This window comes from Oncorhynchus keta, chromosome 17 (genome assembly GCF_023373465.1).
Source record: "Oncorhynchus keta strain PuntledgeMale-10-30-2019 chromosome 17, Oket_V2, whole genome shotgun sequence".
In the NCBI taxonomy this organism is placed as follows: domain Eukaryota; kingdom Metazoa; phylum Chordata; class Actinopteri; order Salmoniformes; family Salmonidae; genus Oncorhynchus; species Oncorhynchus keta.
In genome coordinates, this window is record NC_068437.1 from 58,838,465 (window position 1) to 58,857,081 (window position 18,617).

Consider the following 18,617-nt stretch of genomic DNA (forward strand, 5'->3'; position numbering starts at 1 on the left):
AAGACAGTGATGCAGGTAACAACCAACGCACCAGTACAACAACCTGACATCAAGACAGTGATGCAGGTAACAACCAACGCACCAGTACAACAACCTGACATCAAGACAGTGATGCAGGTAACAACCAACACACCAGTACAACAACCTGGCATCAAGACAGTGATGCAGGTAACAACCAACGCACCAGTACAACAACCTGACATCAAGACAGTGATGCAGGTGACAACCAACGCACCAGTACAACCTGACATCAAGACAGTGATGCAGGTGACAACCAACGCACCAGTACAACAACCTGACATCAAGACAGTGATGCAGGTGACAACCAACGCACCAGTACAACCTGACATCAAGACAGTGATGCAGGTAACAACCAACGCACCAGTACAACAACCTGACATCAAGACAGTGATGCAGGTGACAACCAACGCACCAGTACAACAACCTGACATCAAGACAGTGATGCAGGTGACAACCAACGCACCAGTACAACCTGACATCAAGACAGTGATGCAGGTGACAACCAACGCACCAGTACAACCTGACATCAAGACAGTGATGCAGGTGACAACCAACGCACCAGTACAACCTGACATCAAGACAGTGATGATGCAGTACAACCTGTGACAGTGATGCAGGTAACAATAACCAGTACAACCTGACATCAAGACAGTGATGCAGGTAACAACCAACGCACCAGTACAACCTGGCATCAAGACAGTGATGCAGGTAACAACGACCAAACAACCTGACATCCAGTACAACCTGACATCAAGACAGTGATGCAGGTAACAACCAACGCACCAGTACAACCTGACATCAAGACAGTGATGCAGGTAACAACCAACGCACCAGTACAACAACCTGACATCAAGACAGTGATGCAGGTGACAACAACGCACCAGTACAACCTGACATCAAGACAGTGATGCAGGTAACAACCAACGCACCAGTACAACCTGACATCAAGACAGTGATGCAGGTAACAACACCAGTACAACCTGACATCAAGACCAGTACCAGTACAACCTGACATCAAGACAGTGATGCAGGTAACAACACGCACCAGTACAACAACCTGACATCAAGACCAGGTACGCACCAGTACAACCTGACATCAAGACAGTGATGCAGGTAACAACCAACGCACCAGTACAACCTGACATCAAGACAGTGATGCAGGTAACAACCAACGCACCAGTACAACCTGACATCAAGACAGTGATGCAGGTAACAATAACGCACCAGTACAACAACCTGACATCAAGACAGTGATGCAGGTAACAACCAACGCACCAGTACAACCTGACATCAAGACAGTGATGCAGGTAACAATAACGCACCAGTACAACCTGACATCAAGACAGTGATGCAGGTAACAACCAACGCACCAGTACAACCTGACATCAAGACAGTGATGCAGGTAACAACCAACGCACCAGTACAACCTGACATCAAGACAGTGATGCAGGTAACAACCAACGCACCAGTACACAACCTGACATCAAGACAGTGATGCAGGTAACAACAAACCAGTACAACCTGACATCAAGACCAGTAACGCACCAGTACAACCTGACATCAAGACAGTGATGCAGGTAACAACCAACGCACCAGTACAACAACCTGACATCAAGACAGTGATGCAGGTAACAACCAACGCACCAGTACAACCTGACATCAAGACAGTGATGCAGGTAACAACCAACGCACCAGTACAACAACCTGACATCAAGACAGTGATGATGCAGGTAACAACCTGACATCAAGACGCACCAGTACAACCTGACATCAAGACAGTGATGCAGGTAACAACCAACGCACCAGTACAACCTGACATCAAGACAGTGATGCAGGTAACAACCAACGCACCAGTACAACAACCTGACATCAAGACAGTGATGCAGGTAACAACCAACGCACCAGTACAACCTGACATCAAGACAGTGATGCAGGTAACAACCAACGCACCAGTACAACCTGACATCAAGACAGTGATGCAGGTGACAACCAACGCACCAGTACAACAACCTGACATCAAGACAGTGATGCAGGTGACAACCAACGCACCAGTACAACCTGACATCAAGACAGTGATGCAGGTGACAACCAACGCACCAGTACAACCTGACATCAAGACAGTGATGCAGGTAACAACCAACGCACCAGTACAACCTGACATCAAGACAGTGATGCAGGTAACAACCAACGCACCAGTACAACCTGACATCAAGACAGTGATGCAGGTAACAACCAACGCACCAGTACAACCTGACATCAAGACAGTGATGCAGGTAACAAGACAGTGATGCAGGTAACAACGCACCAGTACAACAACCTGACATCAAGACAGTGATGCAGGTGACAACCAACGCACCAGTACAACCTGACATCAAGACAGTGATGCAGGTAACAACCAACGCACCAGTACAACCTGACATCAAGACAGTGATGCAGGTAACAACCAACGCACCAGTACAACAACCTGACATCAAGACAGTGATGCAGGTAACAGTACAACAACCTGACATCAAGACCAGTACAACAACCTGACATCAAGACAGTGATGCAGGTAACAACCAACGCACCAGTACAACCTGACATCAAGACAGTGATGCAGGTAACAACCAACGCACCAGTACAACAACCTGACATCAAGACAGTGATGCAGGTAACAACCAACGCACCAGTACAACAACCTGACATCAAGACAGTGATGCAGGTAACAACCAACGCACCAGTACAACCTGACATCAAGACAGTGATGCAGGTAACAACCAACGCACCAGTACAACCTGACATCAAGACAGTGATGCAGGTAACAACCAACGCACCAGTACAACAACCTGACATCAAGACAGTGATGCAGGTAACAACCAACGCACCAGTACAACAACCTGACATCAAGACAGTGATGCAGGTAACAACCAACGCACCAGTACAACCTGACATCAAGACAGTGATGCAGGTAACAACCAACGCACCAGTACAACCTGACATCAAGACAGTGATGCAGGTAACAACCAACGCACCAGTACAACCTGACATCAAGACAGTGATGCAGGTGACAACCAACGCACCAGTACAACCTGACATCAAGACAGTGATGCAGGTGACAACCAACGCACCAGTACAACAACCTGACATCAAGACAGTGATGCAGGTAACAACCAACGCACCAGTACAACCTGACATCAAGACAGTGATGCAGGTAACAACCAACGCACCAGTACAACAACCTGACATCAAGACAGTGATGCAGGTAACAACCAACGCACCAGTACAACAACCTGGCATCAAGACAGTGATGCAGGTAACAACCAACGCACCAGTACAACAACCTGACATCAAGACAGTGATGCAGGTAACAACCAACGCACCAGTACAACAACTTGACATCAAGACAGTGATGCAGGTAACAACCAACGCACCAGTACAGTGACAGGTAACAACCAACGCGCAACAACAACCTGACATCAAGACAGTGATGCAGGTAACAACCCAACAACGCACCAGTACAACAACTTGACATCAAGACAGTGATGCAGGTAACAACCAACGCACCAGTACAACAACCTGACATCAAGACAGTGATGCAGGTAACAACCAACGCACCAGTACAACAACCTGACATCAAGACAGTGATGCAGGTAACAACCAACGCACCAGTACAACAACCTGGCATCAAGACAGTGATGCAGGTAACAACCAACGCACCAGTACAACAACCTGACATCAAGACAGTGATGCAGGTAACAACCAACGCACCAGTACAACAACCTGACATCAAGACAGTGATGCAGGTAACAACCAACGCACCAGTACAACAACCTGACATCAAGACAGTGATGCAGGTAACAACCAACGCACCAGTACAACCTGACATCAAGACAGTGATGCAGGTAACAACCAACGCACCAGTACAACAACCTGACATCAAGACAGTGATGCAGGTAACAACCAACGCACCAGTACAACCTGACATCAAGACAGTGATGCAGGTAACAACCAACGCACCAGTACAACAACCTGGCATCAAGACAGTGATGCAGGTAACAACCAACGCACCAGTACAACAACCTGACATCAAGACAGTGATGCAGGTAACAACCAACGCACCAGTACAACAACCTGACATCAAGACAGTGATGCAGGTAACAACCAACGCACCAGTACAACAACCTGGCATCAAGACAGTGATGCAGGTAACAACCAACGCACCAGTACAACAACCTGACATCAAGACAGTGATGCAGGTAACAACCAACGCACCAGTACAACAACCTGACATCAAGACAGTGATGCAGGTAACAACCAACGCACCAGTACAACAACCTGACATCAAGACAGTGATGCAGGTAACAACCAACGCACCAGTACAACCTGACATCAAGACAGTGATGCAGGTAACAACCAACGCACCAGTACAACAACCTGACATCAAGACGTTTACTCTGTGGAAAACCACCTTTATATCCAGGGACTCCGTGTTTTAGTTTCTGCTGCCCTCTGCTGCTGGACTGGGGCCGAAGTTCTCTTCAAGAGGTTTGTGAAATCATTGATCATTCATTTCTGTAGCGCGACTGCTGTCGCAAACACGCCCGTGACCCGTCTCGCCCGTGACGCCCGTGACCCGTGACGCCCGTGACCCGTGACGCCCGTGACCCGCGACGCCCGTGACCCGAGACGCCCGTGACGCCCGTGACCCGAGACGCCCGTGACCCGTCTCACCTGTGAGGCTCCACAGAGGATCTTGACTTCTGCAGGGACACGTGTCCATTGGCTGGCAGCTCCTCTCAATGCACTACTTGACTGCTGATCTGTACTCTGATTGGTCAGTTCTGTCCTCCCCAGCTGTCCATAATTGCCTCTGCCCCAAGTGAAGACACGGCCGCTCTCTGGAAGAGAGTTGCGGATCATTATAAACTGGTAGTAAGACACTAACAGGATCGTATTGTATATAGACACTAACAGGGTCATCCTCTATATAGACACTAACAGGGTCCTACTGTATATAGACACTAACAGGGTCCTACTGTATATAGACACTAACAGGGTCATACTGTATATAGACACTAACAGGGTCCTACTGTATATAGACAGTAGACACTAACAGGGTCCTACTGTATATAGACACTAACAGGGTCATACTGTATATAGACACTAACAGGGTCCTACTGTATATAGACACTAACAGGGTCCTACTGTATATAGACACTAACAGGGTCATACTGTATATAGACACTAACAGGGTCATACTGTATATAGACACTAACAGGGTCATACTGTATATAGACACTAACAGGGTCCTACTGTATATAGACACTAACAGGGTCATACTGTATATAGACACTAACAGGATCGTATTGTATATAGACACTAACAGGGTCCTACTGTATATAGACACTAACAGGGTCATACTGTATATAGACAGTAGACACTAACAGGATCGTATTGTATATAGACACTTACAGGGTCCTACTGTATATAGACACTAACAGGGTCATACTGTATATAGACACTAACAGGGTCATACTGTATATAGACACTAACAGGGTCCTACTGTATATAGACAGTAGACACTAACACGGTCATATTGTGTCTTACGATGCATTATAGCCCATTTATAATGCATCATACCTTCAGGCTTCAGGACCTGTTACCCCTTTCAACAGTATCATCCACAGCACCATTGATACTGATATTTAAACTCTCTAGTTAAGAGTCGATGCCCCCAAAAAAGGTTCCATAAGGCACAATTTTGCTACTGAAAACAATCTCTTCTTATTAGACACGTTCAGGTAGTCCCTGCCCATTCCAAAACATTTTCTCCCGACTAAAAACAGGTCTTTGTGTCTCTCTCTCTCTCACCTGTTTGGGCCACCAGGTGTGTCCAGCCACTGTGAACGTGGGTAACCTTCTCTCCACCCAGTGGTGAGCGGTCTAGGAGGACAGGTCTGGGTAGGAAGGAGTCTGTACTGCTACTGGTCAGCTGGCCGTGCTTATTACTGCCCCACAGGAACACATCTCCCTCAGCTAGAACAGAATACAGATAGACTGGTGTTACTCACTATCCTAGACACGACCCCCTGCTATAACACAACACATGACCCCCTGCTATAACACAACACATGACCCCCTGCTATAACACAACACATGACCCCCTGCTATAACACAACACATGACCCCCTGCTATAACACAACACATGACCCCCTGCTATAACACAACACATGACCCCCTGCTATAACACAACACATGACCCCCTGCTATAACACAACACATGACCCCCTGCTATAACACAACACATGACCCCCTGCTATAACACAACACATGACCCCCTGCTATAACACAACACATGACCCCTGCTATAACACAACACATGACCCCCTGCTATAACACAACACATGACCCCCTGCTATAACACAACACATGACCCCCTGCTATAACACAACACACGACCCCCTGCTATAATACAACACACGACCCCTGCTATAACACAACACATGACCCCCTGCTATAACACAACACATGACCCCCTGCTATAACACAACACATGACCCCCTGCTATAACACAACACACGACCCCCTGCTATAATACAACACTGAGACACAGACAAACGTGCCAAGATGAATGCAAGCATGAAGACCATCACCAGGGAAAGCATAAATCAATGGAGAATGTATGTAAACCAGTGATGTCGTGGTAGAAAGAGGTGGGTAAATGCTGATTCATTTTCACAGTGAGTAATATAACACACACACAACCTGCCACCATGTCTATTTCTATAGGGACTAGCCCTGTTCATGACACAAACTGTCAGGTTTAAAGTTTACAGTATTTCCTGCGATTCTACACATGTTGTCATGGGGTCGTCGAGAACATGTTGCAGTTTTTAAAAGATAATTTGCTTGCAATTCTACACATTTTTCCATGTCTAATGTGTATTCATGTGATATTTGAGTGACTCAAGAGTTACAACGAAATCTATTGGCTTAAAAAAAACGTTAGTTGACATGGGACGAGTTGATCTGGACATTTCTGACTAGTTATAAATATCTCTGTAAGGTCTGTAATGACTAACTGATGATGATGATGATGATGATGATGATGATGATGATGATGATATAACCAATTTAGATATCACACCTTGTGCTTTCTACTATTATACAACTTTGAAGAGGAAGTTGAAGGTCGGACTGAGTTTTGAATTAAAAAAAAAAAAGAAGTTTGGGACTCTGCTCTACTACATAATAAAGAAAAACACACAAGCATCAAATGGTCTCTGTTGTTCTGAGGTAAAATGCTTTTCTGTGGACGCAATTCACACTCTCTTTAATCATTCATTCAAGTAAAGCACGTGGATCTCAAGTCAGAATAGCCGACTGGAGACTAGCAGAATAGCAGACTAGCAGACATGGAGACCAGCAGACTGGAGACTAGCAGAACAACAGACTGGAGACTAGCAGAACAACAGACTGGAGACTAGCAGAATAGCAGACTAGAGACTGGCAGACATGGAGACCAGCAGACTGGAGACTAGCAGAACAACAGACTGGAGACTAGCAGAACAGCAGACTGGAGACTAGCAGAACAACAGACTGGAGACTAGCAGACCAGCAGACTGGAGACTAGCAGAACAGCAGACTGGAGACTAGCAGAACAGCAGACTGGAGACTAGCAGAACAACAGACTGGAGACTAGCAGAACAGCAGACTGGAGACTAACAGAACAGCAGACTGGAGGCTAGCAGAACAGCAGAACAGCAGACTGGAGACTAGCAGAACAGCAGAACAGCAGACTGGAGACTAGCAGAACAGCAGACTGGAGACCAGCAGAACAGCAGACTGGAGACTAGCAGAACAGCAGACTGGAGACCAGCAGAACAACAGACTGGAGACTAGCAGAACAGGCGAATAGCTGACTGGAGACTAGCAGAACAGCAGACTGGAGACTAGCAGAACAGCAGACTGGAGACTAGCAGAATAGCAGACTGGAGACTAGCAGAACAGCAGACTGGAGACTAGCAGAACAGCAGACTGGAGACTAGCAGAACAGCAGACTGGAGACTAGCAGAACAGCAGACTGGAGACTAGCAGAACAGCAGACTGGAGACTAGCAGAACAGCAGACTGGAGACTAGCAGAACAGCAGACTGGAGACTAGCAGAACAGCAGACTGGAGACTAGCAGAACAGCAGAATAGCCGACTGGAGACTAGCAGAACAGCAGACTGGAGACTAGCAGAACAACAGACTGGAGGCTAGCAGAACAGCAGACTGGAGGCTAGCAGAACAGCAGACTGGAGACTAGCAGAACAGCAGACTGGAGACTAGCAGAACAGCAGACTGGAGACTAGCAGAACAGCAGACTGGAGGCTAGCAGAACAGCAGACTGGAGGCTAGCAGAACAGCAGACTGGAGACTAGCAGAACAGCAGACTGGAGGCTAGCAGAACAGCAGACTGGAGACTAGCAGAACAGCAGACTGGAGACTAGCAGAACAGCAGACTGGAGACTAGCAGAACATCAGAATAGCCGACTGGAGACTAGCAGAACAGCAGAATAGCCGACTGGAGACTAGCAGAACAGCAGAATAGCCGACTGGAGACTAGCAGAACAGCAGACTGGAGACTGGAGACTAGCAGAACAACGGAACAGCAGACTGGAGACTAGCAGAACAGCAGAACAGCAGACTGGAGACTAGCAGAACAACGGAACAGCAGACTGGAGACTAGCAGAACAACAGAACAGCAGACTGGAGACTAGCAGAACAACGGAACAGCAGACTGGAGACTAGCAGAACAGCAGACTGGAGACTAGCAGAACAGCAGACTGGAGACTAGCAGAACAGCAGACTGGAGACTAGCAGAACAGCAGACTGGAGACTAGCAGAACAGCAGACTGGAGACTAGCAGAACAACAGAACAGCAGACTGGAGACTGGAGACTAGCAGAACAGCAGACTGGAGACTAGCAGAACAGCAGACTGGAGACTAGCAGAACAGCAGACTGGAGACTAGCAGAACAGCAGACTGGAGACTAGCAGAACAGCAGACTGGAGACTAGCAGAACAACAGAACAGCAGACTGGAGACTGGAGACTAGCAGAACAGCAGACTGGAGACTAGCAGAACAGCAGACTGGAGACTAGCAGAACAGCAGACTGGAGACTAGCAGAACAGCAGACTGGAGACTAGCAGAACAGCAGACTGGAGACTAGCAGAACAGCAGACTGGAGACTAGCAGAACAGCAGACTGGAGGCTAGCAGAACAGCAGACTGGAGACTAGCAGAACAGCAGACTGGAGACTAGCAGAACAGCAGACTGGAGACTAGCAGAACAGCAGACTGGAGACTAGCAGAACAGCAGACTGGAGACTAGCAGAACAGCAGACTGGAGACTAGCAGAACAGCAGACTGGAGATTAGCAGAACAGCAGACTGGAGACTAGCAGAACAACAGACTGGAGACTAGCAGAACAGCAGACTGGAGACTCGCAGAACAACAGACTGGAGACTAGCAGAACAGCAGACTGGAGACTAGCAGAACAACAGACTGGAGACTAGCAGAACAACGGAACAGCAGACTGGAGACTAGCAGAACAGCAGACTGGAGATTAGCAGAACAACAGACTGGAGATTAGCAGAACAACAGACTGGAGACTAGCAGAACAACGGAACAGCAGACTGGAGACTAGCAGAACAGCAGACTGGAGACTAGCAGAACAACAGACTGGAGACTAGCAGAACAGCAGACTGGAGACTAGCAGAACAACAGACTGGAGACTAGCAGAACAACGGAACAGCAGACTGGAGACTAGCAGACATGGAGACCAGCAGACTGGAGACTAGCAGACATGGAGACCAGCAGAACAGCAGACTGGAGACTAGCAGAACAGCAGACTGGAGACTAGCAGAACAGCAGACTGGAGACTAGCAGTACAGCAGACTGGAGACTAGCAGAACAACAGACTGGAGACTAGCAGAACAACGGAACAGCAGACTGGAGACTAGCAGACATGGAGACCAGCAGACTGGAGACTAGCAGACATGGAGACCAGCAGAACAGCAGACTGGAGACTAGCAGAACAGCAGACTGGAGACTAGCAGAACAGCAGACTGGAGACTAGCAGAACAGCAGACTGGAGACTAGCAGAACAGCAGACTGGAGACTAGCAGAACAGCAGACTGGAGACTAGCAGAACAGCAGACTGGAGACTAGCAGAACAGCAGACTGGAGACTAGCAGAACAGCAGACTGGAGACTAGCAGAACAGCAGACTGGAGACTAGCAGAACAGCAGACTGGAGACTAGCAGAACAGCAGACTGGAGACTAGCAGAACAGCAGACTGGAGACTAGCAGAACAGCAGACTGGAGACTAGCAGAACAGCAGACTGGAGACTAGCAGAACAGCAGAATGAAGACTAGCAGAACAGCAGAACAGCAGACTGGAGGCTAGCAGAACAGCAGACTGGAGGCTAGCAGAACAGCAGACTGGAGACTAGCAGAACAGCAGACTGGAGACTAGCAGAACAGCAGACTGGAGGCTAGCAGAACAACAGAACAGCAGACTGGAGGCTAGCAGAACGACAGAACAGCTGACTGGAGGCTAGCAGAACAGCAGACTGGAGACTAGCAGAACAGCAGACTGGAGGCTAGCAGAACAGCAGACTGGAGGCTAGCAGAACAGCAGACTGGAGGCTAGCAGAACAGCAGACTGGAGGCTAGCAGAACAACAGAACAGCAGACTGGAGACTAGCAGAACAGCAGACTGGAGGCTAGCAGAACGACAGAACAGCAGACTGGAGACGAGCAGAACGACAGAACAGCAGACTGGAGACGAGCAGAACAGCAGAACAGCAGACTGGAGACTAGCAGAACAACAGACTGGAGACTAGCAGAACAACAGACTGGAGACTAGCAGAACAGCAGACTGGAGACTAGCAGAACAACAGACTGGAGACTAGCAGAACAACAGACTGGAGACTAGCAGAACAACAGAACAGCAGACTGGAGACTAGCAGAACAGCAGACTGGAGACTAGCAGAACAGCAGACTGGAGACTAGCAGAACAGCAGACTGGAGACTAGCAGAACAGCAGACTGGAGACTAGCAGAACAGCAGACTGGAGACTAGCAGAACAACAGACTGGAGACTAGCAGAACAGCAGACTGGAGACTAGCAGAACAGCAGACTGGAGGCTAGCAGAACAGCAGACTGGAGGCTAGCAGAACAGCAGACTGGAGACTAGCAGAACAGCAGACTGGAGACTAGCAGAACAGCAGACTGGAGACTAGCAGAACAGCAGACTGGAGACTAGCAGAACAGCAGACTGGAGACTAGCAGAACAGCAGACTGGAGGCTAGCAGAACAGCAGACTGGAGACTAGCAGAACAGCAGAACAGCAGACTGGAGACTAGCAGAACAACAGAACAGCAGACTGGAGACTAGCAGAACAACGGAACAGCAGACTGGAGACTAGCAGAACAGCAGACTGGAGACTAGCAGAATAGCAGAACAGCAGACTGGAGACTAGCAGAACAGCAGACTGGAGACTAGCAGAACAGCAGACTGGAGACTAGCAGAACAGCAGACTGGAGACTAGCAGAACAGCAGACTGGAGGCTAGCAGAACAGCAGACTGAAGACTAGCAGAACAGCAGACTGGAGACTAGCAGAACAGCAGCCTGGAGACTAGCAGAACAGCAGACTGGAGACTAGCAGAACAGCAGACTGGAGACTAGCAGAACAGCAGACTGGAGACTAGCAGAACAGCAGACTGGAGACTAGCAGAACAGCAGACTGGAGACTAGCAGAACAGCAGACTGGAGACTAGCAGAACAGCAGACTGGAGACTAGCAGAACAGCAGACTGAAGACTAGCAGAACAGCAGACTGGAGACTAGCAGAACAACAGACTGGAGACTAGCAGAACAGCAGACTGGAGACTAGCAGAACAGCCGACTGGAGACTAGCAGAACAGCAGACTGGAGACTAGCAGAACAGCCGACTGGAGACTAGCAGAACAGCAGACTGGAGACTAGCAGAACAGCAGACTGGAGGCTAGCAGAACAGCAGACTGGAGGCTAGCAGAACAGCAGACTGGAGACTAGCAGAACAGCAGACTGGAGGCTAGCAGAACAGCAGACTGGAGGCTAGCAGAACAGCAGACTGGAGGCTAGCAGAACAGCAGACTGGAGGCTAGCAGAACAGCAGACTGGAGGCTAGCAGAACAGCAGACTGGAGACTAGCAGAACAGCAGACTGGAGACTAGCAGAACAGCAGACTGGAGGCTAGCAGAACAGCAGACTGGAGGCTAGCAGAACAGCAGACTGGAGACTAGCAGAACAGCAGACTGGAGACTAGCAGAACAGCAGACTGGAGACTAGCAGAACAGCAGACTGGAGACTAGCAGAACAGCAGACTGGAGGCTAGCAGAACAGCAGACTGGAGACTAGCAGAACAGCAGAACAGCAGACTGGAGACTAGCAGAACAACAGAACAGCAGACTGGAGACTAGCAGAACAACGGAACAGCAGACTGGAGACTAGCAGAACAGCAGACTGGAGACTAGCAGAATAGCAGAACAGCAGACTGGAGACTAGCAGAACAGCAGACTGGAGACTAGCAGAACAGCAGACTGGAGACTAGCAGAACAGCAGACTGGAGGCTAGCAGAACAGCAGACTGGAGACTAGCAGAACAGCAGACTGGAGACTAGCAGAACAGCAGACTGGAGACTAGCAGAACAGCAGACTGGAGACTAGCAGAACAGCAGACTGGAGACTAGCAGAACAGCAGACTGGAGACTAGCAGAACAGCAGACTGGAGACTAGCAGAACAGCAGACTGGAGACTAGCAGAACAGCAGACTGGAGACTAGCAGAACAGCAGACTGGAGACTAGCAGAACAGCAGACTGGAGACTAGCAGAACAGCAGACTGAAGACTAGCAGAACAGCAGACTGGAGACTAGCAGAACAACAGACTGGAGACTAGCAGAACAGCAGACTGGAGACTAGCAGAACAGCCGACTGGAGACTAGCAGAACAGCAGACTGGAGACTAGCAGAACAGCCGACTGGAGACTAGCAGAACAGCAGACTGGAGACTAGCAGAACAGCAGACTGGAGGCTAGCAGAACAGCAGACTGGAGGCTAGCAGAACAGCAGACTGGAGACTAGCAGAACAGCAGACTGGAGGCTAGCAGAACAGCAGACTGGAGGCTAGCAGAACAGCAGACTGGAGGCTAGCAGAACAGCAGACTGGAGGCTAGCAGAACAGCAGACTGGAGGCTAGCAGAACAGCAGACTGGAGGCTAGCAGAACAGCAGACTGGAGACTAGCAGAACAGCAGACTGGAGACTAGCAGAACAGCAGACTGGAGACTAGCAGAACAGCAGACTGGAGACTAGCAGAACAGCAGACTGGAGCTAGCAGAACAGCAGACTGGAGGCTAGCAGAACAGCAGACTGGAGGCTAGCAGAACAGCAGACTGGAGGCTAGCAGAACAGCAGACTGGAGGCTAGCAGAACAGCAGACTGGAGGCTAGCAGAACAGCAGACTGGAGGCTAGCAGAACAGCAGACTGGAGGCTAGCAGAACAGCAGACTGGAGACTAGCAGAACAGCAGACTGGAGACTAGCAGAACAGCAGACTGGAGGCTAGCAGAACAGCAGACTGGAGGCTAGCAGAACAGCAGACTGGAGGCTAGCAGAACAGCAGACTGGAGGCTAGCAGAACAGCAGACTGGAGACTAGCAGAACAGCAGACTGGAGACTAGCAGAACAGCAGACTGGAGGCTAGCAGAACAGCAGACTGGAGGCTAGCAGAACAGCAGACTGGAGAGCAATAACAGTCACTCACCAGTAAGGCTCACAGAGTGGGCGGAGCCTGCAGCAACACTGTGCGAAATCACCTGTTCCAGACCTGGGACCAGACAAGGTACGTTGGAGGTGAAGTGTTCTGGGACAGGCTGTGGACTCAGAGCTCTCTTAGCCTGGCCAGAGAGACCCATACCCCACTGGTAAACACTACCTGTAGCTGGAGATAGAACAGCACAAAGAGTAAGACGTATTGGTGATTGTTGTGCCCCATAAGAAAGAAAGCATTGATAATAGTACATTTACATTGAGCAGACACTCTTATTCAGAGCGACTTACAGGAGCAATTAGGGTTTAAGTGCCTTGCTCAAGACTGACAGATTTCTCACCGACTCTGCGATTCAAACCAGAGACCTTTCGGTTAGTGGCCTGACGTTCTTAACCACTATTAACCACCTGCTCTGTAGTGACTGAGAAGAAGACTGAACTATTTACATAGCACACACACACGACACAGAACCACGCACAGCAATGAGGACACACACGACACAGAACCACGCACAGCAATGAGGACACACACTACACAGAACCACGTACAGCAATGAGGACACACACACTACACAGAACCACGTACAGCAATGAGGACACACACTACACAGAACCACGTAAAGCAATGAGGACACACACACTACACAGAACCACGTACAGCAATGAGGACACACACACGCACAGAACCACGTACAGCAATGAGGACACACACTACACAGAACCACACACAGCAATGAGGACACACACGACACAGAACCACACACAGCAATGAGGACACACACGACACAGAACCACGTACAGCAATGAGGACACACACTACACAGAACCACACACAGCAATGAGGACACACACTACACAGAACCACGTTAAGCAATGAGGACACACTACACAGAACCACACACAGCAATGAGGACACACTACACAGAACCACGTTAAGCAATGAGGACACACTACACAGAACCACGTTAAGCAATGAGGACACACACTACACAGAACCACGTACAGCAATGAGGACACACACACGACACAGAACCACGTACAGCAATGAGGACACACACTACACAGAACCACACACAGCAATGAGGACACACTACACAGAACCACATTAAGCAATGAGGACACACTACACAGAACCACGTTAAGCAATGAGGACACACTACACAGAACCACGTTAAGCAATGAGGACACACTACACAGAACCACGTTAAGCAACGAGGACACACTACACAGAACCACGTTAAGCAATGAGGACACACTACACAGAACCACGTTAAGCAATGAGGACACACTACACAGAACCACGTAAAGCAATGAGGACACACTACACAGAACCACGTTAAGCAATGAGGACACACTACACAGAACCACGTTAAGCAATGAGGACACACTACACAGAACCACGTTAAGCAATGAGGACACACACGACACAGAACCACACACAGCAATGAGGACACACACTACACAGAACCACACACAGCAATGAGGACACACACTACACAGAACCACACACAGCAATGAGGACACACACGACACAGAACCACACACAGCAATGAGGACACACACTACACAGAACCACACACAGCAATGAGGACACACACTACACAGAACCACACACAGCAATGAGGACACACACGACACAGAACCACGTTAAGCAATGAGGACACACACGACACAGAACCACGTACAGCAATGAGGACACACACGACACAGAACCACGTACAGCAATGAGGACACACACGACACAGAACCGCGTACAGCAATGAGGACACACACGACACAGAACCACACACAGCAATGAGGACACACACGACACAGAACCACACACAGCAATGAGGACACACACTACACAGAACCACACACAGCAATGAGGACACACACTACACAGAACCACACACAGCAATGAGGACACACACGACACAGAACCACACACAGCAATGAGGACACACACTACACAGAACCACACACAGCAATGAGGACACACACTACACAGAACCACACACAGCAATGAGGACACACACTACACAGAACCACACACAGCAGAGGACACACACTACACAGAACCACACACAGCAATGAGAACACACACTACACAGAACCACACACAGCAATGAGGACACACTACACAGAACCACGTTAAGCAATGAGGACACACACGACACAGAACCACACACAGCAATGAGGACACACACTACACAGAACCACACACAGCAATGAGGACACACACTACACAGAACCACACACAGCAATGAGGACACACACTACACAGAACCACATTAAGCAATGAGGACACACTACACAGAACCACGTTAAGCAATGAGGACACACTACACAGAACCACGTTAAGCAATGAGGACACACTACACAGAACCACGTTAAGCAATGAGGACACACTACACAGAACTACGTTAAGCAATGAGGACACACTACACAGAACCACGTACAGCAATGAAGACACACTACACAGAACCACGTTAAGCAATGAGGACACACAACACAGAACCACGTTAAGCAATGAGGACACACTACACAGAACTACGTTAAGCAATGAGGACACACTACACAGAACCACGTTAAGCAATGAGGACACACTACACAGAACTACGTTAAGCAATGAGGACACACTACACAGAACCACGTACAGCAATGAAGACACACTACACAGAACCACGTTAAGCAATGAGGACACACTATACAGAACCACGTTAAGCAATGAGGACACACTACACAGAACCACGTTAAGCAATGAGGACACACTACACAGAACCACGTTAAGCAATGAGGACACACTACACAGAACCACGTTAAGCAATGAGGACACACTACACAGAACCACGTTAAGCAATGAGGACACACTACACAGAACCACGTTAAGCAATGAGGACACACTACACAGAACCACGTACAGCAATGAACACACACTACACAGAACCACACACAGCAATGAGGACACACACTACACAGAACCACGTACAGCAATGAAGACACACTACACAGAACCACGTTAAGCAATGAGGACACACTACACAGAACCACGTACAGCAATGAGAGGACACTACACAGAACCACACACAGCAATGAAGACCAGAGTGAATGTAAAAGTTAAATTCAGAGATTGGATCTGTAGTCAGAATTATAACATATTTATGAATGTGGCTGTGAAGTCAGTGAACAGGTATGTCTTATCAGTGAACAGGTATGTCTTACCAGTGACAGGTATGTCTTACCAGTGACAGGTATGTCTTATCAGTGACAGGTATGTCTTACCAGTGACAGGTATGTCTTACCAGTGACAGGTATGTCTTACCAGTGACAGGTATGTCTTATCAGTGACAGGTATGTCTTATCAGTGACAGGTATGTCTTATCAGTGACAGGTATGTCTTATCAGTGACAGGTATGTCTTATCAGTGACAGGTATGTCTTATCAGTGACAGGTATGTCTTACCAGTGACAGGTATGTCTTACCAGTGACAGGTATGTCTTATCAGTGACAGGTATGTCTTATCAGTGACAGGTATGTCTTACCAGTGACAGGTATGTCTTACCAGTGACAGGTATGTCTTACCAGTGACAGGTATGTCTTATCAGTGACAGGTATGTCTTACCAGTGACAGGTATGTCTTATCAGTGACAGGTATGTCTTATCAGTGACAGGTATGTCTTACCAGTGACAGGTATGTCTTATCAGTGACAGGTATGTCTTATCAGTGACAGGTATGTCTTATCAGTGACGGGTATGTCTTATCAGTGACGGGTATGTCTTATCAGTGACGGGTATGTCTTATCAGTGACGGGTATGTCTTATCAGTGACAGGTATGTCTTACCAGTGACAGGTATGTCTTACCAGTGACAGGTATGTCTTATCAGTGACAGGTATGTCTTATCAGTGACAGGTATGTCTTACCAGTGACAGGTATGTCTTACCAGTGACAGGTATGTCTTACCAGTGACAGGTATGTCTTATCAGTGACAGGTATGTCTTACCAGTGACAGATAGTGAATGTCTGAGTCCTGCTGCCACTCTGATCACTGGCTCCCTTACAGACTGAATGGGCAGCAGCACCACAGAATGAGGGATTGGCTCTGAGACACCCAACTGGCCGTATGCATTAGATCCACACGTCAGTACCTGGCCATGATCTGAGAGAGGAGAAACAAAACATGATATAAAATGACAAGCATGAACACCTAGATATAATAATAATAATATGCCATTTAGCAGACGCTTTTATCCAAAGCGACTTACAGTCATGTGTGCATACATTCTACGTATGGGTGGTCCCGGGAATCGAACCCACTACCCTGGCGTTACAAGCGCCATGCTCTACCAACTGAGCTACAGAAGGACATATATATGTCAAGACATTCAGGTCTCTGGTTGACAACTAAGGTGTTGTGATGACTGTCACAGAGACCTGACTCAGCTGCTGCTCCAGTTCGCTACTGTACATTCTCTGCCTCTCTCCCCAGAGAGAATGAGCAGTACATTCTCTTCCACTCACCAGTGAGGACGAGTGTGAAATCCCAACCACAGGACACGTGTGCAACCCTTTGACCAATGAGAGGACAGAGTTGAAAGGTGGTGACCTCTAAACAGTGACCCAGTCCCAGCTGACCTCTGTGGTTCTGGCCACACACCAGCAGATCTCCTTTCTCTGGAGGGAGGAGGAAGAGGCAGTGGGGGAAGAGGTGGAAGAAGAGGAGGTGGAGGAAGGGGACGTGGAGGAGGACGAGGAAGTGGAAGAGGCGGTTGAGGAGG

The 18,617-nt window shown here is 48.6% G+C and overlaps 1 protein-coding gene across 1 annotated transcript in view; it reads right to left on the minus strand.

Moving 5' to 3' along the window:
- Nucleotides 1–18,617, minus strand: part of LOC127908485 (secretion-regulating guanine nucleotide exchange factor-like) — a 60,123-nt gene that overhangs the window by 40,689 nt on the left and 817 nt on the right. Inside the window, exons 3-7 of the mRNA XM_052467049.1 lie at nucleotides 18,361–18,513; nucleotides 17,843–17,998; nucleotides 13,854–14,030; nucleotides 5,872–6,036; nucleotides 4,732–4,898 (exon numbers count right to left, since the gene is read on the minus strand). Coding sequence (XP_052323009.1) covers nucleotides 4,732–4,898; nucleotides 5,872–6,036; nucleotides 13,854–14,030; nucleotides 17,843–17,998; nucleotides 18,361–18,513 — 818 coding nt within the window. The remainder of the gene's footprint in view (nucleotides 1–4,731; nucleotides 4,899–5,871; nucleotides 6,037–13,853; nucleotides 14,031–17,842; nucleotides 17,999–18,360; nucleotides 18,514–18,617) is intronic.